Source organism: Hemitrygon akajei, unplaced genomic scaffold (genome assembly GCF_048418815.1).
Source record: "Hemitrygon akajei unplaced genomic scaffold, sHemAka1.3 Scf000072, whole genome shotgun sequence".
NCBI classification, from domain to species: Eukaryota; Metazoa; Chordata; class Chondrichthyes; order Myliobatiformes; family Dasyatidae; genus Hemitrygon; species Hemitrygon akajei.
This window is the reverse complement of record NW_027331958.1, coordinates 809,705-834,430: the sequence shown is the minus strand read 5'-3', so window position 1 is coordinate 834,430 and position 24,726 is coordinate 809,705. Positions and strand designations below refer to the sequence as shown.

General features: G+C 51.3%; 2 protein-coding genes across 3 annotated transcripts in view; one reads left to right on the top strand and one right to left on the bottom strand.

The window, feature by feature from the left end:
* Window positions 1–3,699: 3,699 nt before the first annotated feature.
* On the bottom strand, window positions 3,700–11,637 carry LOC140722214 (uncharacterized). Of its 2 annotated transcripts, XM_073037004.1 has the most exons (3): window positions 11,462–11,637; window positions 5,455–5,577; window positions 3,700–5,036 (listed from the first exon to the last, which is right to left on the bottom strand). In XM_073037004.1, the coding sequence occupies exon 3, from the start codon at window positions 4,702–4,704 to the stop codon at window positions 3,850–3,852; it is 855 nt and encodes a 284-aa protein (XP_072893105.1). In that variant the 5' UTR covers window positions 4,705–5,036; window positions 5,455–5,577; window positions 11,462–11,637; the 3' UTR covers window positions 3,700–3,849. The 2 variants fall into 2 exon arrangements, with proteins under 2 accessions (XP_072893105.1, XP_072893104.1); XM_073037003.1 differs by lacking the exon at window positions 5,455–5,577.
* Window positions 11,638–17,073: 5,436 nt separating this feature from the next.
* The window catches only part of LOC140722211 (prolyl 3-hydroxylase 1-like), a 112,063-nt gene continuing 104,410 nt past the window's right edge, over window positions 17,074–24,726 (top strand). Inside the window, exons 1-4 of the mRNA XM_073037000.1 lie at window positions 17,074–17,791; window positions 18,458–18,610; window positions 19,943–20,132; window positions 20,822–20,944. Of these exons, the coding sequence (XP_072893101.1) occupies window positions 17,144–17,791; window positions 18,458–18,610; window positions 19,943–20,132; window positions 20,822–20,944 (1,114 nt within the window). The 5' untranslated portion in view covers window positions 17,074–17,143. The remainder of the gene's footprint in view (window positions 17,792–18,457; window positions 18,611–19,942; window positions 20,133–20,821; window positions 20,945–24,726) is intronic.

Below are 24,726 nucleotides of genomic sequence, written 5' to 3'. Positions count from 1 at the left end.
CTTCCATAGATGTACCACGGAGAGCATTCTGACAGGCTGCATCACTGTCTGGTATGGAGGGGCTACTGCACAGGACCGAAAGAAGCTGCAGAAGGTTGTAAATCTAGTCGGCTCCATCCTGGGTACGAGTCTACAAAGTACCCAGGACATCTTCAGGGAGCTGTGTATCAGAAAGGCAGCGTCCATTATTAAGGACCCCCAGCACCCAGGACATTCCCTTTTCTCACTGTTACCATCAGGTAGGAGGTACAGAAGCCTGAAGGCGCACACTCTGCGACTCTGATTGGAGAGGAGAGTGGAACACGGAAGGGAAAGAGGAGGGGGAACCTGAGGGCAGGTCAGGTCAGAATGGGGCGTGGAAAGAGGAAGGGGCATTAATTATCAGAAATTTGAGTAACGACGTTTATGCCATTAGGTAGGTGGCGGAATGTGAGGTGTTGCTCCTCACGTTTGGCTGCAGAAGAGGCCGTAGGGGTAGCGTGCCGGTATGGGTTGAAATGGCTTGGCCACCGGGAGATCCTTGCTGGCGCGGCGGGCAGAGCGAAAGTACCCGATTATGTGGCCTCTCCCCCAACCCGCCCGCAACCTGGGGAATAATACACACGCAGGACAACAAATACTTTCTCAGATCTCAACCTGACCCCGACTGACTCGCAGGGGAAGCGTCTCCTCGGCCGGAGGGTGATCTGGGAAAAGACACGGGAGAGCGGGCAAGCGGTCGCACAGGCCCCACAACCCGCCCAGCCCCCGGAGTCCCGAGGCTGCGGGAAGAGCCACACGCGTTTGTAGGCTGCCGGGAGCGGGGTGAGGGAGGAACGCAGACGCCAGCGCCGGGGCACAGACGATCGGGGAGCCGGAGAGGGAGATGTCATCACGGCGTTGATGAGTGGGGGGGGGAGCCAGGTTGGTAGAGGTAGAAAGAGTTTGAGGAGATGGAGCCAATGCCGCCCGGGAGTGGGACGGTCGCAGGCTGGGTCAGGTCCGTCACGGGAACAGCCTCCACCCGCCGATGACGTCACCGAGAGGCGGGGTCTCCGGCACGCTCTCCATCCAGGACACGCCCCCTTCTCATTACTACCTGCAGGGAGGGCAGCGGAGGGGCGGGGAGGGGTACGGGAGTCAGAAGGCACACGCACACACATTCCCGCCCGCCTTCAGGTGTCTCAACTGTCCTCTTTCACACTATTGGGATTAATTGATAGATAAGAAGAGGGACGCCTCACGTCTTAATAAGCTGGTAAGGAAGGCGGGCTCTGTCGTGGGCAAAGTACTGGAGAGTTTAACATCGGTAGCTGAGCGAAGGGCGCTGAGTAGGCTACGGTCAATTATGGAAAACTCTGAACATCCTCTACATAGCACCATCCAGAGACAGAGAAGCAGTTTCAGCGACAGGTTACTATCGATGCAATGCTCCTCAGACAGGATGAAGAGGTCAATACTCCCCAATGCCATTAGGCTTTACAATTCAACTGCCAGGACTTAAGAACTTTTTTTAAAAGCTATTATTAATGCTTTTTGAGTTAGTGATTTAGATGCATATCATATTATTACTGAGATAAGTATTGTATGTAATGAGTTTTTGCTACAACAAGTGTATGAGACATTGGATAAAAAGTTGAATTTCCCCATGGGGATGAATAAAGTATCTATCTATCTATCTAAATGCTTCCTGCCTTGCCCTGTACTGCTGTCACAAAGGAGTAACGATAATAAAACTGACGAGGGGGGGGGAAACACCCGGGGGGTGCCGCTCTGGAGCCATCCCAGGTCTCAGAATCAACCCAAACGGGGTAGATTTTTTGGCATCGTAGCGGGGAAAGGCTGGTAGGTGGAGGTGAGTCCATGGACAGATCAGCCATGATTTTACCGAAGGGCGGAGCAGGTCGGCTCCTGCTCCGATTTCTTAATGTTTTTATACGCTCGGTTTCTGAGCGGCGCGGACCATAATTATCCTCAGAATAGCTTACAGGTCTGAACTTCCGCCCCCTTCCCCCTCCGCACCACCGTCAGCTGCAGCTTTCTAACATAGTGGACACACACAAACCGGGTGTGTGTGTGTGTGTGGGGGGGGGGGTACAAGTCGGGGCTTCCATTCCACTTCTCAAACTGGTGGACTGGGGAGCTCCTGCCCAGCCAGAGCCACCGCGGCCGGTCGGAAACCAAGGAAAGCATCCTATCCTGACCCACTGCACCGCCAGTAACTGGAATGTCCCCGCGCGTGTAGACTTTGTTGCCGCGCAGTTGGCATTTTCCTTTACCTAATGTTATTGCAATTTTGGAATTGTAATATTCACGACAACTAATTACGTGTTAATAAATATAATCCATGTTTTTTTCTTCCTGGGAAAAATAAACGCATCACAACTTTTGCTTTGAAACGTATTTACATTGTTAGCGTTTCAAGTTACAATATTGTTACAAATTGTAAAAATATACGCAGAATGGAAGTCAGCAATTCACTGTTAACGGACCGCCGGCCGGCTGAACGCCGACGCCATCTAGCCAAGACATTATTTATTTATTCCTAGATACAGCACAGAACAGGCTTTGCCAGCCCACCCAGCTCCATCGCCCACCTATTTAACCCTAGTCTAACCACAGCGCGATTTACGGTCCCCATTAACCCACCAACCGGCCCGTCTTTGGACTGTGGGCGGAAACCCTCGCGCTCTCTCTCGAGGGGGGACGCCGGAATTGAATTTACGTTTGCCGCTGGCCCCTCGCTTGTTTTGGCTGCCCGACTGTGCATATTACACATTAAAAAAAACAAATCCTGCTCAGAGATTGGTCCGCGCAGGCGGGGCCACGAACACGCACAGACCAGACGGAACGCTGCCGGATCCACCGCGGCTGGGCACGGCGACCGCGCTGGCCGAGATCGCAAGGAACCCCGGAGAGCAGCGGCCGACACCGCTCAGCGCGTCACGGGAAGCAGCCTCCCCTTCGTGGACTCGGTCTGTGCTTCCCGCCGCCTCGGTAAAACAAGCGGCATAATCAAAACCCCCACCCCCCAACTGGGGCATTCTCCCCCCCCCATCGGGCAGAAGATACAAAAGCACGTCCCACCAGGCTCAAGGACAGCTTCTACCCCGCTGTCATCAGACTATTAAATGGTTCCCCTAGTAGGATAAGATGGAGTTCTGACCTCACAGTCTAACTTGTTATGATCTTGTACCTTTTTGTCTGCCTGCTCTGCACTCTCTCTGTAACTGTGACACTCTATTCTGCATTCTGTTATAATTTGACCTTGTTCCACCTCAATACACTGTGTAATGATGTGATCTGTGTGAATGATATACAAGACAAGATTGTCAATGTATCTCGGTACACGTCAACAATAATAAACCAATTCCAATTCTGTTATTGTTTGACCTTGTTCCACCTCAATACACTGTGTAATGATGTGATCTGTGTGAACGATATACAAGATTGTCACTGTATCTCGGTACACGTCATCAATAATAAACCAATTCCAATTCTGTTATTGTTTGACCTTGTTCTACCTCAATACACTGTGTAATGATGTGATCTGTGTGAACGATATACAAGACAAGATTGTCACTGTATCTCGGTACACGTCAACAATAATAAACCAATTCCAATTCTGTTATTGTTTGACCTTGTTCTACCTCAATACACTGTGTAATGATGTGATCTGTGTGAACGATATACAAGACAAGATTGTCACTGTATCTCGGTACACGTCAACAATAATAAACCAATTCCAATTCTCTTATTGTTTGACCTTGTTCTACCTCAATACGCGGTGTAATGATGTGATCTGTGTGAACAGTGTTGAATATAAAGTTTTTTTTAACCGTACATTTAACAATAATAAACCACTTCCAACTAGAGACCTTCGGCGCCGGCGTGGACCCGCTGGTGCCTGAGCACGTGTGAGGACTGGGCGAACCCCTTGCCGCAGACCGGGCAGGTGTAAGGCCGCTCGCCGCTGTGGACCCGCTGGTGCCGGAGCAGGTTGGAGGACTGGGCGAAGCACTTGCCGCAGACGGAACAGGCGAAGGGCCGCTCGCCGGTGTGGACCCGCCGGTGCCGGAGCAGGTTGGCCGGCAGGGTGAAGCCCTTGCCGCACTCGGAGCAGGCGAAGGGCCGCTCGGTCGTGTGGGTGCGTCGGTGCGTTTGCAGGTGCGAGGAGCGGGCAAAGCCCTTGCCGCAGTCGGGGCAGGCGAACGGCCGCTCGCCGGTGTGCACCCGCTGGTGCGTGACCAGGCTGGAGGTGCAGGTGAAGCCGCGGCTGCAGAGGGCGCAGCGGTACGGCCTGTCTTCGGCGTGGGTGGACTGGTGCCGCAGGAAGGACGAGGAGAGCGCGAAGCCCTTCCCGCAGATGGGGCAGGCGAAGGGCCGCTCGCCGCTGTGGATGCGCCGGTGGTCCAGCAGGTGCGAGGGGTCGGTGAAGCCCCGCCCGCAGTCGGGGCAGCTGAAAGGCCGCTCGCCGCTATGCACCCACTGGTGCCGGAGCAGGGCGGAGGACTGGGCGAAGGCTTTGCCGCAGGCGTTGCAGGCGAAGGGCCGCTCGCCACTGTGCAGCCGCCGGTGGTTCACCAGGTAGGTGGGGTGGGTGAAGCCCTTCCCGCACTGCGGGCAGACGAAGGGCCGCTCGCCGCTGTGGACGTGCTGGTGCGTCAGCAGGTCGTTGGAGCGCCTGAAGCTCTTGCCACAGTCCGAACAGCGGAACGACTTCATCGGGGCCGAGTGGGTGTGGTGCGGAGGGGAATGGCTGACCGAGGACCCTTTGCAGCCTCTCCTCGTCTTCCGGCACTAGTTGCTCAGTGAGGAGGGGTCAGTGGCTCAAGGCCCCCCAACAACCCCGACGGCGCTTCACGAATGGGGACCGAATCTGCCGGCCACAGCCAACGTTCCCGGGCCAGGTAGGCGTTCTTCTGTCCTCGGCGTCCAGGCAGACCAGAGACGTGACCGCTTCCCCTTGGAAAGGAAGCGCGGCGGGGAGTCCGCCTCACGGTTTCACCGGGGTGGCTGGGGAAGTCGTCCGAAGGCTGGGCTCCACTCCTGCTCTCCTGCGAATGGAATTTGCAAAGGCATCAGAAAGTGTCTTAACAGAGGCTGTCACACTTCTACCGGTAGTGCCGAACCTGACTGGGGTCCAGACTGTTGTACTCACACGCGTTTTCCCTCGCGGTCTCAGCTTTCGTTCTACTTGACCGCGCCCGTTTGTCCGCAGACTTCTGGGATCAATAATCCGAGTTTATCTTTATTTATTATTAAAAAATATTTGGAGCTACAGCACAGAATGGGCTCTTTCGGCACAGCAACCCCCGATTTAACCCGAAACGAATCACAGGGCAACTTACACCGACCAGCTAGCCCAGGAACCGGTACGACTTTGGACTGCGGGAGGGAACCGTGGATACCCGGAGAGAGGCCTCGTGGCCACGGGGATCACACCCCCCCCACCGCCCCTGAAACTGTCCTCACCTTATCGGAAGGTCAGCAGGGACTCCACCCCCCTCACCATGCCGTTGAACTCACAGCATGTCATCTGAAAGTTTGACAGACTCCTATAGATACACAGCGGAGAGCATCCTGACTGGTTGCTTCCTACACAAGAACGGAGAAGCCTGTTGAAAGTAGTGGATACACCCAGTCCATCACAGGAAAAGCTCTCCCCACCATTGTGCACATCTAGAAGGAGCGTTGACACAAGAAAACAGCATCCAAATTATTTACTCTGCTTCTGTGGCCATTACAGTTCCAACAGGAACATCCCTCTGGTTAATTCTGCCCTGTTCTGTTCTCCTGTTTGCCACCGGATGTGAACAGACTGAGAACAGAGGGGTTTTCACATCATAGACACAGGTCACATTTGGTGAAAGGTCACAGGTTGAAGCAAGAGGCATTGGCACAATGTGAGGTGTTGGGGGTGGGGAAAGCGGAGAGTAAAAAAGTGAAAAACAGTTGAGGTGAGTGAGAGGAAGGGGAGACACACACACACACACACACACACACACAGACACACACACACACACACCTCCCCACCATTGAACACATCTAGAAGGTGCATTGACACAAGAAAGCTGCATCCATCATCAGTGACCCCCATCCAGACCGTGCTCTCTTCTCACTGCTTCCATCGGGCAGGAGGTACAGGAGCCTTGGGTCTCACACCACCAGGTCAAGCACAGTTATTACCCTTCAATCATTAGGTTGCTGATCCAGTGAGGATAACTTCACTCACCTCAATACTAACCTGATTCCACAACCTATGGACTCACTTTCAATGACTCTACATCTCATGTTCTCAGTAATATTTATCCCGAAGGATCATTGGGGACCTGAGTCACCCCAACCACAAACTGTTCCAGCTGCTACCATCCGGGAAACGGTACCGCAGCATAAAAGCCAGGACCAACAGGCTCTGGGACAGCTTCTTCCACCAGGCCATCAGACTGATTAATTCATGCTGATACAACTGTATTTCTATGTTATATTGACTGTCCTGGTGTACATACTATTTATTACAAATTACTATAAATTGCACATTGCCCCTTCAGACAGAGACGTAACGTAAAAATTTTTACTCATGTATGTGAAGGATGTAAGTAATAAACTCAATTCAATAATCTATGTAGGTAATGTGTGTGTGTATGTATGTATACATATATATATATATATATATATATATGTGTGTGTGTGTGTGTGTGTGTGTATATATATAGAATTAGGTACCCTTGGGTATCTTGTACCTGTCATGTGACTGTGATGCAACTGAGGCTGTACTGGAGATGAGGTAATGGTCTCGTGATGGGGGAGTGATGTCATTTTCCCCCACCAGTGAGAGGTCATGTGATAGTTTTTTTCCAACAGGGTATAAAAGGAGAACCCCTCCCTGTGACGCTGGGCAGTCGGTGGATGATTTCACTAGTGATTCCACTTTGCTGCGTATTCCGATGTTAGGACTAGGACGCAGGTTTATTTTAAAATGGAGCTTTATTTTCTGCCTTAAGTCTCAAAGGTTATTGCCGGCAGTTTCGCTACAATACTGCCAGTAAAGTCAGTGGAGAGTGAAGATTCGTAGGAGCTCGGATCTGGAAAGTTAATGTCGACGGCGAAACAGATTCGACCTTTGTTTAATCTTCGCATGAGGAAGTAGTAACTTGTGTCCGTGATAATTCCTGCTTTGCCAATAAAAAAGAGCAGTGAGTTGGATACAATGTTTCGCCAAAGAAAGGTCAGTGCCTTTTAAGCCGTTTATTTCCGTCGATCGTAAATCGTCCAGGAAAAGCATACTGCAGCTGGGATCAGCAGTAACGCGCCGAAAGAGAATTTAACACCTTTCAAGAAGTCTCTCCTTTTAACTGACTGTGTAAAACTTTGGACCTTCGCATTACTACTTTAAGAACTGTTCAAGCTGCTGCACAGCAGCTGACTTCCGGTTAAGTTAAAACTCTGCAACACAGTTTCTCAAGTCCTGGCAACATCCTTGTAAACCTTCTCTGCACTCTTTCAACCTTATTAATATCCTTCCTGTAATTCCGTGACCAAAACTGCACACAATACTCCAAATTCGGCCTCACCAGTGTCTTATACAACCTCACCATAACATTCCAACTCTTATACCCAATACTTTGATTTATAAAGGCCAATGTACCAAAAGCTCTCTTTATGACCCTATCTACCTGTGATGCCACTTTTAGGGAATTTTGTAACTGTATTCCCAGATCCCTCTGTTCTGCTGCACTCCTCAGTGTCCTACCATTTACCTTGTATGTTCTACCTTGGTTTTTCCTTCCAAAGTGCAATATCTCACACTAGTCTGTATTAAACTCCATCTGTCATTTTTCAGCCCATTTTTCCAGCTGGTCCAGATCCCTCTGCAAGCTTTGAAAACCTTCCTCACTGTCCACGACACCTCCAATCCTTGTATCATCAGCAAAACTGGACTGGAATACAAAAGCCAGGATGTAATGTTGAGACTTTATAAAGCACTGGTGAGGCCTCACTTGGAGTATGGTGAGCAGTTTTGGGCCTCTTTTTGGGATGTGCTAAAACTGGAGAAGGTTGCAAGGAGGTTCAAAAATTGAATGGCTTGTCATATGAAGAGTGTTTGATGGCTCCAGGGCTGTATTACTCGAATTCAGAAGAATGAAGGGTGACCTCATAGAAAACCTACAGCGCAATACAGGCCCTCTGGCCTGCAAAGCTGTGCTGAACATGTCCTTACTTTAGAAGTTACCTCGGGTTACCCATTGCCGTCTATTTTCCTAAGCTCCATGTACCTATCCAGGAGTCTCTTAAATCGAACGGTGAAAGGCCTGGAAGTGGAGAGGATGTTCCCTCTGATGGGAGAGTCGAAAACCAGAGGAGACAGCCTCAGAATAGAGGGGCCTCCTTTTAGAACAGATATGGGGAGGAATTTCTTCAGCCAGAGAGTGGTGAATCTGTGGAATTCTTTGTCACAGGGGCTGTGGAGGCCAAATCTTTATGTATATTTAAGGCAGTGGTTGATTCTTGTTTGGACAGGGCATGATGGGAGACGGGGAGAAGGCGGGAGATTGGGGGCTGAGAGGGAAGATGGGTCAGCCATGATGAAATGGTGGAGCAGACTCGATGGGCCAAAATGGCCTAATTCTGGTGCCGTATCTTATGGTCCTATGAATGGTGTGTGCTTGTGTTCCCTTGTTACAGTCAGCCTCCGTGAATGACAACTCCACCAGGGGAAAAACCCCCCCCAACCCCCAACCCCCGCCATTGATGACATCATCGAGAGGCAGAGTCTAAAAAAAAAAGTGGGGTCCATCAGTCAGGACCCCACCACCCAGGACATGCCCTCTTCCTATTACCACCATCAGAGAGGAGGGACAGGAGTCTGAAGACACACACTCAACATTTCAGGAACGGATTCTTCCCACCCTGCCACTAAATTTCACGGGAGTCAACAGATTTCACAAGGCATTCCAGTGGTATTAAACCTGCTTCTGATCTCTCAACCGACCATGGACACAAGTTTGTTATTCCTCTTTTACTCTCGTCGTTTACTGAAATAATTTTTAGGCTGTGACATATAGGAGCAGAATGAGGACATTCAGCCCATCGAGTCTGCTCCGGCATTCCATCATGTCTGATCCTGGATTTCACTCAACCCCACACACCTGCCTTCTCGCCAAATCCTTGGACGCCCTGACCGATCAGGAAACGAACCACTTCCGCCTTAAATACACACTTGGACTTGGCCTCCACCGCTGTCTGTGGCAAAACATTCCACAGATGTCCTACTCTCTGGCTAAAAACAATTCCTCCTTGCCTCTGTTCTAAAAGGTCTTCCCCCTAGTTCTGGATACCCCCAGCAGAGGAAGCAGCCTCTCCACATCCACCTTTCAACATTCAGTAGGTTTCAATGAGGTTCAATGTTATCATATATACAGTGCAATGCAAAAGTTGGGGCACCCCTGGTCAAAATTTCTGTTACTGTGAATAGTTAAGTCAGTAGAAGACGAACTGATCTCCAAAAGTCAAACTTAAATATGAAACATTATTTTCAACATTTTAAGCAAGATTAGTGTATGATTTTTGTTTTGTACAATTTTAGAGTGGAAAAAAAGGAAAGGCACACCATGCAAATGTTTGGGCACCCCTAGAGATTTGAGCTCTTAGATAACTTTTCCCAAGGTCTCAGACTGTAACTAGCTTGTTAGGGCTATGGCTTGTTTACAGTCATCGTTAGGAAAGGCCAGGTGATGCAAATTTCAAAGCTTTATAAATACCCTGACTCCTCAAACCTTGTCCCAACAATCAGCAGCCATGGGCTCCTCTAAGCAGCTGCCTAGCGCTCTGAAACTTAAAATAAATGATGCCCACAAAGCTGGAGAAGGCTATAAGAAGATAGCAAAGTGTTTTCAAGTAGCCATTTCATCAGTTTGTAATGTAATTAAGAAATGGCAGTTAACAGGAACGATGGAGGTCAAGTTGAGATCTGTAAGACCAAGAAAACTTTCCGAGTGAACTGCTCATAGGATTGCTAGAAAGGCAAATCAAAACCTCGTTTGACTGCAAAAGATCTTCAGGAAGATTTAGCAGACTCTGGAGTGGTGGTGCACTGTTCTACTGTGCAGTGACACCTGCAGAAATATGACCTTCATGGAAGAGTCATCAGAAGAAAACCTTTCCTGCGTCCTCACCACAAAATTCAGCGTCTGAAGTTTGCAAAGGAACATCTAAACATGCCTGATGCATTTTGGAAACAAGTCCATGAAGTTAAAATAGAACCTTTTGGCCGCAATGAGCAAATTTATGTTTGCAGACAAAGGGGTGCAGAATTTCATGAAAAGAACACCTCTCCAACTGTTAAGCACAGGGGTGGATCGATCATGATTTGGCTTATGTTGGAGCCAGTGGTATGGGGAACATTTCCCCGTTAGAGGGAACAATGAATTCAATTAAATACCAGCAAATTCTGGAAACAAACATCACACTGTCTGTAAAAAAAGCTGAAGATGAAAAGAGGATGGCTTCTACAACAGGATAATGATCCTAAACACACCTCAAAATCCACAATGGACTACCTCAAAAGGCACAAGCTGTAGGTTTTGCCATGGCCCTCACGGTCCTCCGACCTAAACATCTGTGGATAGACCTCAAAAAGAGCAGTGCATGCAAGATGACCCAAGAATCTCACAGAACTAGAAGCCTTTTGCAAGGAAGGATGGGCGAAAATCCTTTAAACACGAATTGAAAGACACTTAGCTGTGATACTTGCCAAAGCGGGTGTTACTAAGTACTGACCATGCAGGGTGCCCAAACATTTGCTTCGACAGAAGGCCGCGGACATTTGCTCAGTGGCCACTTTATTAAGTACAGGAGATACCTGGTAAAGTAGCTACTGAGTGCACCCTCCGTGTCCTTTCTATCGAGGCTATTTAGTACTTGGAAGGTTTTAAATAAGATCCCTCCCACCACCCCGCCTCCATCCTTCAGAACTCCGCCTCCATTGATCGGAGCCGAGCCATCGAACACTCCTCTTCCACAAACACACCGTCACGAGATTATTCTTGTGAATCTCGATAAGAAGCAACCCTAACGGACTCCAATGTAACAATAATAATAATTAGAGTAGTACGTGACTGTACTGAGCAGGTTTCTATGGGATATCCTGTTTGCAAAACCCAAGTGGCTGATTGCAGCGCGCTTTCCCAATCCATTTGCTTGCCGTCACGAAAGTTGGATACCCTGCACCCAGCTCCTCCTCCCAACCATTAATGTAGAAAATAAATCCTTCATACGTAGAGCATATGGTATTAATGAATACATTAATAAATATAGAGCGTAACTCATCGATGCTCGGAAAGATACATTCTTTCAGGGGAATCAGCCGGACATTTATCCTGAGTTCTTGGAAGGAGGGGGGAAAAATTAAAGGCGCGCCATCTTAAAGTGGTAGGTGGCTCGGAGTTTATTGTTGTTGCCGATTGATGGCGGCTGGACTTACCCAGATGCCCCCGGGAACGGGGAAACGCCCTATTGCGGTCGCGGGGACGGGGTTCCGAGCATGCGTAGTGAGCGGCCGGTTTCCGACTCCCCCACCGGCCGCCGGTCACGGGCGCTCGGCAGGCGGTCGCCAAGGACCCGCGAGCTCCTCGCGCCGCCCGCGCTGCATTCTGGGCGGCCAAGGAGGGCGCGGGGTGGTCGTTGTACGCATGCGTTGGCTCCTCCTCGTCCGACCGATGGGGCACTTTCCCCGGCGCGGAGGGTCCTGGGTGAGGATTGCTACCATTGGCGTCTGTCGGCCGCCAGTCGCAGTTATCACCTGACTGTCGAAATGATTTAACGGTAGGTTAAACGTTGTTACTTCTTGTTACAAACAGGAAGCGGGATGTTGGGAGGATGGCAGGTAACTTTATGATATGGCGTTAGAATTGGTGTTTTTCTATTGTCACGTGTACCGAAGCCTTTCTGCGTATTGTTCACAATCTGCTGAAGTTGGACATCTTGAACGATACACACAAAATGCAGGAGGAATTTAGCAGGTCAGGTACAACCCTCACAACCATTGATGAAACATCGCCGTTGAAAAGCAGCACGCACCAACGAAGATCCTCAGCACCCAGGCCACGCTCTTTTCTCGCTGTTGCCATCAGGTAGAAGGTACAAGAGCCTCAGGACTCAGCCCACCAGGTTCAAGAACAGTTACTACCCCTCAACCATCAGGCTCTTGAACAAAAGGGGATAGCTATACTCATTTAAGGACTCTGTTATATTGTTACTTCATGCTCATTATTTATTGCTATTTATTTATATCCGCATTTGCACAGTTTGTTGTTCATTGATCCTGTTTACAGTTACTGTTCTGGACATTTGATAAGTATGCCCCGCAGGAAAAAAGAATCTTAGGGTTATATGTGGTGACACGTATGTACTCTGATAAATTTTCCTTCGAATTTCTGTGGAGGGTGATAGTCGGCCTTTCGAGCTGAGACCTTTCCAGGTCTGGGGAGGCAGCCTGAATAAGAAAGCGGAGGGAAGGAAGGCGAAGGGAGAACTGGCATACATAAGTGAGCTCAGGGAAGGTGGGTAGCTGGGTGGTGTCGGGGGAGATGGACCGCTTACTTCCCTCCATAGATAGTGGTTTACTTTCGGTCGGTCAACAGCTCTGCGCACGGCTGCAAGAAACCTCAACGAGCAGTGCACCCGGCTCCGTAAGTCACCGGAAACCAGACACTCCTCCATGGACTTTTCTCGCTGGCCCGGTGAAGCAGCCGGCCTCAGCCACCCCAGGCATTCGTTCTTCTCCACTCCCTCCATCGGACGGAAGAGACGAAAGCCTGTACCAGCAGGCTTCACCGCCTGTCAGTCCCACACCAGAGGCGGGGCTTCACCGCCTGTCAGTCACACACCGGAGGCGGGGCTTCACCGCCTGTCAGTCACACACCAGAGGCGGGGCTTCACCGCCTGTCAGTCCCACACCAGAGGCGGGGCTTCACCGCCTGTCAGTCACACACCAGAGGCGGGGCTTCACCGCCTGTCAGTCACACACCAGAGGCGGGGCTTCACCGCCTGTCAGTCACACATCCAAGACGGGACTCGAGACCACCTGACAGTGACGCATCAGGGAGTCCGAGATTTACCACCTGCCATATATCAAAGTTCAAAGAAAAATTTATTTATATACGTGTCACCACATACAACCCTGAGATTCATTTTCCTGCGGGCGTAGTTAGCAAATCTATAGAGCAGTCACTGTAAACAGGATCAATGGACAACGTACTGTGCATATGCAGATATAGGTAAGTAGCAATAAACAACGAGAGCATGGAATAACAAGGTAAAGAGGCCTTGCAGTGAGGCCGTCGGTTGTTGGAACACTAGAAACAGAAGGAATGCAGTTGTCCGCTTTTGTGCAAGAACCCCATGTTTGAGGGCCAGTAACTGTTCCTGTGGGCCCGCCTGCTTGAAGCAAGTGGGCCCACACACTGCCGGAGCAAAATGTCGAAGATATCCGTGAATACACCAGCCAAGTGGTTGGCGCAGATCCTTCGGACTTGACGAGGTACCAGCTGTCAGTCACAGATTAGTTCCATGACTTCGACATACGTGAATAGTTCGTTAGGGGTGGGACCTACTATTGGTCAATTATACATTAGGGGCGGGAACCTTCGATTTGTCAATTATACATTAGGGCGGGGCTCTTCTAATTGTCAAGTGTACGTTAGGGGCGGGGCCTTTCTCTTTGTCATTTATACATTAGGGGCGGGGCCCTTCTATTTGCCAATTATACATTAGGGGCGGGGTCTTTCTCTTTGTCATTTATACATTAGGGGCGGGGCCCTTCTATTTGCCAATTATACATTAGGGGCGGGGCCTTTCTCTTTGTCATTTATACATTAGGGGCGGGGCCCTTCTATTTGCCAATTATACATTAGGGGCGGGGCCTTTCTCTTTGTCAATTATACATTAGAGGCGGGGCTCTTCTCTTTGTCATTTATACATTAGGGGCGGGGCCCTTCTATTTGCCAATTATACATTAGGGGCGGGGCCTTTCTCTTTGTCATTTATACATTAGAGGCGGGGCTCTTCTCTTTGTCATTTATACATTAGGGGCGGGGCCCTTCTATTTGCCAATTATACATTAGGGGCGGGGCTCTTCTCTGTCATTTATACATTAGAGGCGGGGCTCTTCTCTTTGTCATTTATACGTTAGGGGCGGGGCCCTTCTATTTGCCAATTATACATTAGGGGCGGGGCCTTTCTCTTTGTCATTTATACATTAGGGGCGGGGCTCTTCTACTTGTCATTTATACATTAGGGGCGGGGCCCTTCTACTTGTCATTTATACATTAGGGGCGGGGCCCTTCTATTTGCCAATTATACATTAGGGGCGGGGCTCTTCTAATTGTCAAGTGTACATTAGGGGCGGGGCCCTTCTATTTGCCAATTATACATTAGGGGCGGGGCCTTTCTATTTGCCAATTATACATTAGGGGCGGGGCCCTTCTATTTGCCAATTATACATTAGGGGCGGGGCCTTTCTCTGTCATTTATACATTAGAGGCGGGGCTCTTTGTCATTTATACATTAGGGGCGGGGCCCTTCTACTTGTCATTTATACATTAGGGGCGGGGCCCTTCTACTTGTCATTTATACATTAGGGGCGGGGCCCTTCTATTTGCCAATTATACATTAGGGGCGGGGCTCTTCTAATTGTCAAGTGTACGTTAGGGGCGGGGCCCTTCTATTTGCCAATTATACATTAGGGGCGGGGCCTTTCTCTTTGTCATTTATACATTAGGGGCGGGGCCTTTCTCTTTGTCAATTATACATTAGGGGCGGGGCCTTTCTCTTTGTCATTTATACATTAGGGGCGGGGCCCTTCTCTTTGTCATTTATACATTAGGGGCGGGGCCCTTCTATTTGCCAATTATACATTAGGGGCGGGGCCTTTCTCTTTGTCATTTATACATTAGAGGCGGGGCTCTTCTCTTTGTCATTTATACGTTAGAGGCGGGGCTCTTCTCTGTCATTTATACGTTAGGGGCGGGGCCCTTCTATTTGCCAATTATACATTAGGGGCGGGGCCTTTCTCTTTGTCATTTATACATTAGAGGCGGGGCTCTTCTCTGTCATTTATACATTAGGGGCGGGGCCCTTCTACTTGTCATTTATACATTAGGGGCGGGGCCCTTCTACTTGTCATTTATACATTAGGGGCGGGGCCCTTCTATTTGTCATTTATACGTTAGGGGCGGGGCCCTTCTATTTGCCAATTATACATTAGGGGCGGGGCCTTTCTCTTTGTCATTTATACATTAGAGGCGGGGCTCTTCTCTGTCATTTATACATTAGGGGCGGGGCCCTTCTACTTGTCATTTATACATTAGGGGCGGGGCACTTCTACTTGTCATTTATACATTAGGGGCGGGGCCCTTCTATTTGCCAATTATACATTAGGGGCGGGGCTCTTCTAATTGTCAAGTGTACGTTAGGGGCGGGGCCCTTCTATTTGCCAATTATACATTAGGGGCGGGGCCTTTCTCTTTGTCATTTATACATTAGGGGCGGGGCCCTTCTATTTGCCAATTATACATTAGGGGCGGGGCCTTTCTCTTTGTCATTTATACATTAGGGGCGGGGCCCTTCTATTTGCCAATTATACATTAGGGGCGGGGCCCTTCTATTTGCCAATTATACATGAGGGGCGGGGCCCTTCTACTTGCCAATTATACATTAGGGGCGGGGCCCTTCTACTTGTCATTTATACATTAGGGGCGGGGCCCTTCTATTTGCCAATTATACATTAGGGGCGGGGCTCTTCTAATTGTCAAGTGTACGTTAGGGGCGGGGCCCTTCTATTTGCCAATTATACATTAGGGGCGGGGCCTTTCTCTTTGTCATTTATACATTAGGGGCGGGGCCCTTCTATTTGCCAATTATACATTAGGGGCGGGGCCTTTCTCTTTGTCATTTATACATTAGGGGCGGGGCCCTTCTATTTGCCAATTATACATTAGGGGCGGGGCCTTTCTCTTTGTCAATTATACATTAGGGGCGCGGCTCTCCTAATTGCCAATTATACATTAGGGGCGGGGCTCTTCTAATTGTCAAGTGTACGTTAGGGGCGGGGCCCTTCTATTTGCCAATTATACATTAGGGGCGGGGCCTTTCTCTTTGTCAATTATACATTAGGGGCGGGGCCTTTCTCTTTGCCAATTATACATTAGGGGCGGGGCCTTTCTCTTTGTCAATTATACATTAGGGGCGGAGCCTTTCTCTTTGCCAATTATACATTAGGGGCGGGGCCCTTCTATTTGCCAATTATAATTTCGAGTCGGGGCTCTTCCATTCGTAAGTTATACATTAGGGGCGCGGCTCTCCTAATTGAACAGACGTTGGGGGGCGGGGTTTCGCCATACGTCAGTCACGCATCGGGGCGGGGTTTCACGGCTACCCGTCATGTCGGGTTCGGGGCTTTACTTGGCGGTCCTGCAGCGTCGGTGGGATTGTGCGATGGAAAAGTAATTTATATTCTCTGCGGCAAAGCTGGTGACAAATTGGCATACGGAAAGGAGATTGAATATCTGGTTGAATGGCGCCACCAGCGCCAAATTAAAAGAGCTGATTATCGACTACCCCGGTCCTCATGTCATCTGAAACTGACAAACTTCTGATGCACACAGTGGAGCCCGAATCAGACTCCGGTGTGAGCACTGGTAGATGCTATGAAATGCGGCAGAAGTATATTGCAATACAGGATAATAAACATCCAAATACCTCTGCATGAAGTTTATATACATTATAAAGAGTTAAATTAAAGTAGTACAAAATCAAACGACACACACAATAAAGTGCCCGGTGGAGGGGCAGAGTGCGGATGGGAATGTGGAGGGGGAGAGAGGAGGGCCAGTCCGCCTCTTTAACCTTACCCCCTCTCCCCTTACTCCCAGCCCCATCTTGCCCCTCCCCTTCAGTCTCATCTTTCCACTCCCCCGCTCCACTGACACTCTCTCCACTCCTCAAGCCCCCTCTGCCTCCACCCTCTCCTGCTCTTCCCGCCGCTTCACAGACAGCCCCACACTTTCCCTTCCCACCTTTCCTCGCTTCTCCCTCCCCTTCCTTCCTTCCCCCCCACCCCCGCCTCCCATTTTCTCCGACGTGTCCGTCTCTGTATCTCCCGGCGATGTCTCGCTCGCTCGCCGCCTCCCTCCGTTCCCTCTCCCTCTGCCTCCTCCTTTGCCTCCCGCTGCCCCAGTTGCCGGGCGCCCAGCCGTCGGCGGCTCCCGACCCGCTGCTGCAGCTGCCCTACGACCAGCTGTGGGCGGACGGCCTGCGGAGCTACGAGGCGGGCCGCTGGGGCGAGGCGGCGCGGCTGATGGAGCGCTCGCTGCTCGGCCGGACGGCGCTGCGGCGGCTGCGGGCCGCCTGCTCGGGGCAGTGCGCTCCGGACCCCCTCGGGGAGACCGTCCGGGACACCGAGATCCCGGTGCCGACCCCGGACCCAGTCGGCGACCCCCGCCCGCCGGAGCTCCGGGACCCCCTCGCCCTGCCCGGGGACCTCCCGCTGCCCAGTCAGCCCCGGGATCGGTCCGCCCCGACCGGGGACCCGTTACCCCAAGCCGGCGGGGTTCGGGAGCCCCTCGGTGCCCTGCCGAGCCTGCCGCAGATGGAGTTCTTCGGGCGCCAGCTCCGCCGCGCCGCCTGCCTCCAACGCTGCCTGTCGAGCGGGCTGGGCCGGGGAGACGGCTCCCGCCACCGGGTCACGGCCGAGGTCAGCGCCGTTTTTCGCCAGCGCGTCCCTTACAACTACCTCCAGATCTGCTACTACAAGGTATGGAGGTGCGGGGAGGGGGGGGGGCAGAGGGAGCTGGGATGAGGGGTGGAGGAGGAGGGAGGGGTTGGTGGAGGGGCTGCCGAATGGGGGAGGGAGAGGCCATAGGGTGAGGGGTGCGTAGCTCAGAGGGGTTTGGAGGGAGGGAGGAGAGGAGGTTGGAGGTGGTGGGGGTGGGAGGAAGAAGAGGGTTTCGTGAAGGGTTTGGTGAGAGAGGGTAAGAGATACGGGATGACGGTGGGGAGTAGGGGAAGAGGTAGAGGGGTTGGAGTGTCAGGTCAGGGGGGGCAGGGATTGAGAGGAAGAGGGGACCGAGTCGGAGGGGGAGTGTTGGAGGAATGATGGAGGGGTTGAGCGTGGGAAGAGGGGAAGGAGTGAAGTGGAAGGGTGGGGAGGGAGGGCGGAAGGTGAGGTGGAGGGAGAACTTGTGGTCCTCAGCTCCCGACACAGGTGGAGCAGATGGTTGGGAGGGCATAGGCCTGTTTGAGTCGAGCCACGTTGGAGCTCCGTGAAACTCTGCCTGGGGGTAGCTCCCGGGGTTTCAGTTTAAGTCGTGCCCCCCCCCCCACCCACCCACCCGTTATGGGAAGGGGGTCGAGGCCTCGCAGAGCCTACTGCTCCCGGCGTACACCCCAGCACATCCACGCTGACTCCCTGTCCCCACAGACGGGGCAGCTAGACAAGGCGGTGGCCGCTGCCCAGACCTTCCTGGAGGCCAACCCGGACCACGAGGAGATGCTGGAGAACGTGGAGATGTACCGGAGGATGGAGGGAGTCACGGCCGAGGACTTCAAGGACCTGGAGCCTCAGGAGTACTGGGTAAGGGGGGGGGGGTATTCCTGGCCCTTCGTTAGAGAGGTACCCAGTCCCTGTCCCACTGTTCCCTGGGTTAGGGAGAGCAAGAGGGCGGAGTGGGGGGGAATGAATCACCCACCAGTTCCACCATCTGTCCCGCTGACCCCTGGGTTAAGCGGGGTGGATTTGGTGGTGGTGATGGGGGGGAGAATCGGCCCAGGCAGCGACACGCTGCGGCGGAGCCCGGGTCCCGGTCCGCTGTCTGGCAAAGTTAAACGCCGGCGTAGGTGAATTGGGGGCTCCCCTCTCCGCGACGGACCCACCCACCCCCTGGGTCCACTGTGCATCGTGTCTGTGGCGACTTCCCCCTCTGGTGTGGTGAACTGAACCGCGGGGATTTGGGCCCAAGGTCTGTTGTTTGCGTGATTTGTTCTGTTTTCCCCTCCTCTTTCGCTGTGCCGTGGGGGGGTTTGGTCTTTTTTTAAAATTTCTTGCCTGACTGCAGAGGAGATGTATAGTTTGTGCATTCTTTGATAATAAGTGTGCTCTGAACTTCGGTTCCCGCTCCCAATCCCTGTCGCACTGACCTCCAGGTTATAGAAAGTGAGGGGGAATTGTGTTGGTGGAGGAGATTTGTTGCCAACACTCTCTCTCTCCCTCCCTCCATCCCTCCCTCTTCTTTTCCATCTCCTTCTCTCCCTCTCCTTTTCCATCTCCATCCCTCCCTCTCCTTTTCCATCTCCTTCTCTCCCTCTCCTTTTCCATCTCCATCCCTCCCTCTCCTTTTCCATCTCCATCCCTCCCTCTCCTTTTCCATCTCCATCCCTCCCTCTCCTTTTCCATCTCCATCCCTCCCTCTCCTTTTCCATCTCCATCCCTCCCTCTCCTTTTCCATCTCCTTCTCTCCCTCTCCTTTTCCATCTCCATCCCTCCCTCTCCTTTTCCATCTCCTTCTCTCCCTCTCCTTTTCCATCTCCATCCCTCCCTCTCCTTTTCCATCTCCATCCCTCCCTCTCCTTTTCCATCTCCATCCCTCCCTCTCCTTTTCCATCTCCATCCCTCCCTCTCCTTTTCCATCTCCATCTCTCCCTCTCCTTTTCCATCTCCATCTCTCCCTCTCCTTTTCCATCTCCTTCTCTCCCTACCTCCTTCCATCTCTCTCCCTCCCTCCCTCCATCCCCTTTTCTCTCTCTCTCTCTCTCCCCATCTCTCTCACTCCCTGTCTCTGTGTCTCTCCCTCACTCCCTCCATTTTCTCTCCCTTCCTCATCGCACATTCTGCTCTCCATCTCACGCTTCATTACTACTTCCCACGTCTCTTGGCTCCCTCACTCATTCCCCCCCTCCCCACACACAGGAGTGCTACAGGAAGGGGAGTGCCCTGCTCGAGGGGGGCCGGTATGCGGAGAGCGCGGGGCAGCTGGAGACTGCGGTGGGTCACTACCTATCGGCCCTGGACCACTGTCGGGCCCAGTGCGAGGGTCCAATCCACGTCGAGGATCGCAGCTCCCTCAAGTATCCCCCTCACCTGCACGAGGCCATCGCAGGTAGGCAGGAGGTGGGGGTGCAGGGGGGGAGGAGGAGCGGTAATGAGGGAGGAAAGGGAGAAAAATAGTGGAGGGAGGGAGAGGGGAAAGTTGCGAGGGAGTGAGGGGACGGACAGGGAAGAGTGAGAATGGGTAGGAAATCACAGGGGCTGCAGGAAGGAGAGGGAAGGACAGGTGGAGAGGTGAAGGGGGAGTTGGGCGTGTAAGGGATTAACTGGGAGGGTGGGGGGTGTTGGAGAGTGGCCGGAAGCAAGGGACAATGAGGAAAGAGGGTGGTGGGATGGGATAAGAAAAAAGGACAAGGGGTAAGAGAGGGGGGTTGAAGGGAGAGGGCGAGGGGGGAAGGAAGGAGGCCATGGGAGGCAGACAGAGAGGGGTGGAGTGGGGCATACGAGAGAGGGAGTGAGGTGCCACGAGAGCCAAAGGAGAGGGGCGGAGGAAGGGGAGGGTAGGAAAGTGATAGGAGGTGGGAGGGGCAGGGCGAGAGGAAGGGGGGAGTGAGGGAGATCGGTGGGGTGTGGGTGCTCTTTGCTTCAGTTTGCCGGGGGAAGCGGGTGTCGGGTCAAAAGTGAACCAGGGCCGACAGTCTGATGGCTTCCATCCTCTTTCCCCCACCTTCCCCCCTTACTCCCTTCCCCCTCCCCCTTACACCCTCTGCCCCTCCATTCCCTCCACCCCCCCCCCCGCAGATCACTTTGTGCAAGTCCTTAAGTGCCGCCAGGAATGTGTGAGTGAGCTGGGTAACCGGCGGGGGCCCCCTCGAGACCTCCTCCCCTCCGCCTTCGACCTCCTGCGGTACGCCTACCACCGAGGTGAGTGGCTTCCCGGGTCCCCCGGCTGCCTGCCCGCTTGCCAGCTCCCGGCCCCCCCCTCAAATCACCACCCCCCACCGACAGCCCCAGACCCCGAGCAGCCCCTCCGCCCGCGAGCTCCCGTTTCTCCAAGGGCCTCCGTCGTATTTGCCTCCCGCCACCCTCTCCGGCGGCGGGGTCGAGGCACTCGCTGTCTGGTGAATCCTCTCCAGCAGAAATCCAAATTAAATGTATTATCAGTCACCGCACACCTGAGACTGATTTCCCTGCGGGCATACTCAAACAATCCACAGGATAATAACCTCAATACAGTCACTGGAAGACTGCACCAGAGAGCCAAAGGAAAAGAAACGAGGCAGCTACAGAAAGAAACCATGACATTAGATAAATGAGCAATAAATATCGAAAACATGAGATGAAGAGTCCTTGAAAGTGAGTCCGTGGGTTGTGGGAACATTTCACCAAGGGCATGAGTGAGGGTGAGTGAATTTATTCCCCGATGATTGAGGGTTAGTAACTGTCTTGGAACCTGGTGGTGCGAGTCCTGAGGCTCCTGTACCTTCTTCCTGATGGCAGCAGTGAGAAGAGAGCACGGCCTGGGTGGTGAGGATCTCTGATGGAGGACGCTGTGTTCTTGCGACAGTTGATGTGCTCGGTGGTGGGGAGGGCTTTGCCTGTGATGGACTGGGCTGTGTCCACTACTTCTCGTAGCATTCTCTGCTCAAGGGCTTTGGTGTTTCCAGACCGGGCTGTGATGGCAGCCAAAGCTTCGTTTACTGTCCAAGTACACGACTCTGAAATTCTTCAATTCTGCAGGGTGGCCATGAAAACCAAGAAAGAAGAGGAAGCCCGATTGTCAATCCCCAAATCCCACCTCCCCACACAAAAAAAAATGAACAAAATAGATCAGGCGCATCGACCTCCAAATTCCCTCCTCCCACGCAAAAAAAAACTATCAGAAGTGATGAGTCATATTGACCCCCAAATCCCTCTCATTGCGCAAAAAAAGTGAAAGATTGGACGAGAAACACAATATATATATAAAAAAAACTATAAGACAGAGATAAAAGAGCCGATAGTCCAAGTCCACATTCAGAACGCAGAAAACCTGGGCAACACTCTCCGGACACAGTGGCTGACTCTCCCCTCTCTGGTACAGAGCAATAGCTGAAAAGACCTCCGCACTCGCCTCCATCCTTCAACTTCCCTCGTCACTTTAATCCGTGGGCAATGGAGCTGAACGTTGGTCGGGGCACCGTCCCACAGCCCGCACGGTGCACGGTGCCTCGGCCTCCCTCCCAGAATCCTCTGCAGAGCTCTTGCACACCCAAGTGATCTCCAAGCTGGAAATCCCAGGCTCCAGCCGTTCCAGACGGAAAACAAGCGTCAAAGACAAAAATGAAGCGAAATGTGTGGTTTTGTGATCTGTCCAGAACATGTCGACTGAAGGAGCATTGTACACGAGCACCGTCCACTACACCTCTCTAAAAGTCTGTCAAAGTTTTATGCAAACTTCTAAGGGAACGCAGGTGAGGTCGGGCTTTCTTCGCCATTGCTCCTGCGTGCCGGGCCCAGGACGGTTTCTCTGAAACACAGGAGATTCTGCAGATGCCAGAGATCCTGAGACAGACAGGCACACACACTCAAGATGCTGGAGGAACTCAGCAAGTCCAACAGCTCCTATGGAGGGGAGTAAGGGGGACTACTGCCGGCTGGGAGCCTTCACCGGGACTGGAAAGGATGGGAGCAGAAGCCAGAGTAAGCATGAGAGGTTCTACAAGTGCTGGAAAGTTTGAGCTGACAGCCCTCCCCCAGGATTTTGTGGACGTGGCCCAAGGTTTCCGGCACTTCCCCCTCACCCTCCGAAAGCGTACGAGTTGTGGGCGTGCTCCAGGTTGACACTGGAAGCGTGGCCACGTGGACAGCGTTGTTCCTCGCAGCAGAAACTGACAACTTCTCGATGCAGAGGAGACAGAGTTCAGCCAGTGTCTATTCTGGCTTCGGCCCCCACCATTTCCAGTCCTGATGGAGGGTCTCGGCCCGAAAGATCGACTCTTCATTCCCCTCCGAAAACTGTGAGACATCGGAGCAGAATTAGGCCATTTGGCCCATCGAGTCTGTTCCACCATTCAATCATGCCCGGTCCTTTTTTCCCCTCCTCGGCCCCGCTCCCTGGCCTTCATCCCGTAACCTTTAATGCTGTGTCCAATCAAAAACCTTGAATACACCGACTGACCCGGCCTCCACAGCTGCATGTGGTAAAAATTTCCACAAATTCACCACCCTCTGGCTGAAGAAATTTCTCCACATCTCTGTTTTAAATGGATTCCTCTCTATCCTGAGGCTGGGCCTCTTGTCTTGTATATCGTTCACACAGATCACATCATTACACAGTGTATTGAGGTAGAACAAGGTCAAACAATAACAGAATTGGAATTGGTTTATTATTGTTGACGTGTACCGAGATACAGTGACAATCTTGTCTTGTATATCGTTCACACAGATCACATCATTACACAGTGTATTGAGGTGGAACAAGGTCAAACAATAACAGAATTGGAATTGATTTATTATTGTTGACGTGTGCCGAGATACAGTGACAATCTTGTCTTGTATATCGTTCACACAGATCACATCATTACACACTGTATTGAGGTAGAACAAGGTCAAACAATAACAGAATTGGAATTGGTTTATTATTGTTGACGTGTACCGAGATACAGTGACAATCTTGTCTTGTATATCGTTCACACAGATCACATCATTACACAGTGTATTGAGGTAGAACAAGGTCAAACAATAACAGAATTGGAATTGGTTTATTACTGTTGACGTGTACCGAGATACAGTGACAATCTTGTCTTGTATATCGTTCACACAGATCACATCATTACACAGTGTACTGAGGTAGAACAAGGTCAAACAATAACAGAATTGGAATTGGTTTATTATTGATGACGTGTACCGAGATACAGTGACAATCTTGTCTTGTATATCGTTCACACAGATCACATCATTACACAGTGTATTGAGGTGGAACAAGGTCAAACAATAACAGAATTGGAATTGGTTTATTATTGTTGACGTGTACCGAGATACAGTGACAATCTTGTCTTGTATATCGTTCACACAGATCACATCATTACACAGTGTATTGAGGCGGAACAAGGTCAAACAATAACAGAATTGGAATTGGTTTATTACTGTTGACGTGTACCGAGATACAGTGACAATCTTGTCTTGTATATCGTTCACACAGATCACATCATTACACAGTGTATTGAGGTGGAACAAGGTCAAACAATAACAGAATTGGAATTGATTTATTATTGTTGACGTGTACCGAGATACAGTGACAATCTTGTCTTGTATATCGTTCACACAGATCACATCATTACACAGTGTATTGAGGTGGAACAAGGTCAAACAATAACAGAATTGGAATTGATTTATTATTGTTGACGTGTACCGAGATACAGTGACAATCTTGTCTTGTATATCGTTCACACAGATCACATCATTACACAGTGTATTGAGGTGGAACAAGGTCAAACAATAACAGAATTGGAATTGGTTTATTATTGTTGACGTGTACCGAGATACAGTGACAATCTTGTCTTGTATATCGTTCACACAGATCACATCATTACACAGTGTATTGAGGCAGAACAAGGTCAAACAATAACAGAATTGGAATTGGTTTATTACTGTTGACGTGTACCGAGATACAGTGACAATCTTGTCTTGTATATCGTTCACACAGATCACATCATTACATAGTG

Coding starts and splice junctions, on each gene's coding strand:
- LOC140722214 (XM_073037004.1), bottom strand. CDS start 4,704: ATGAAGTCGTTCCGCTGTTCGGACTGTGGCAAGAGCTTCAGGCGCTCC.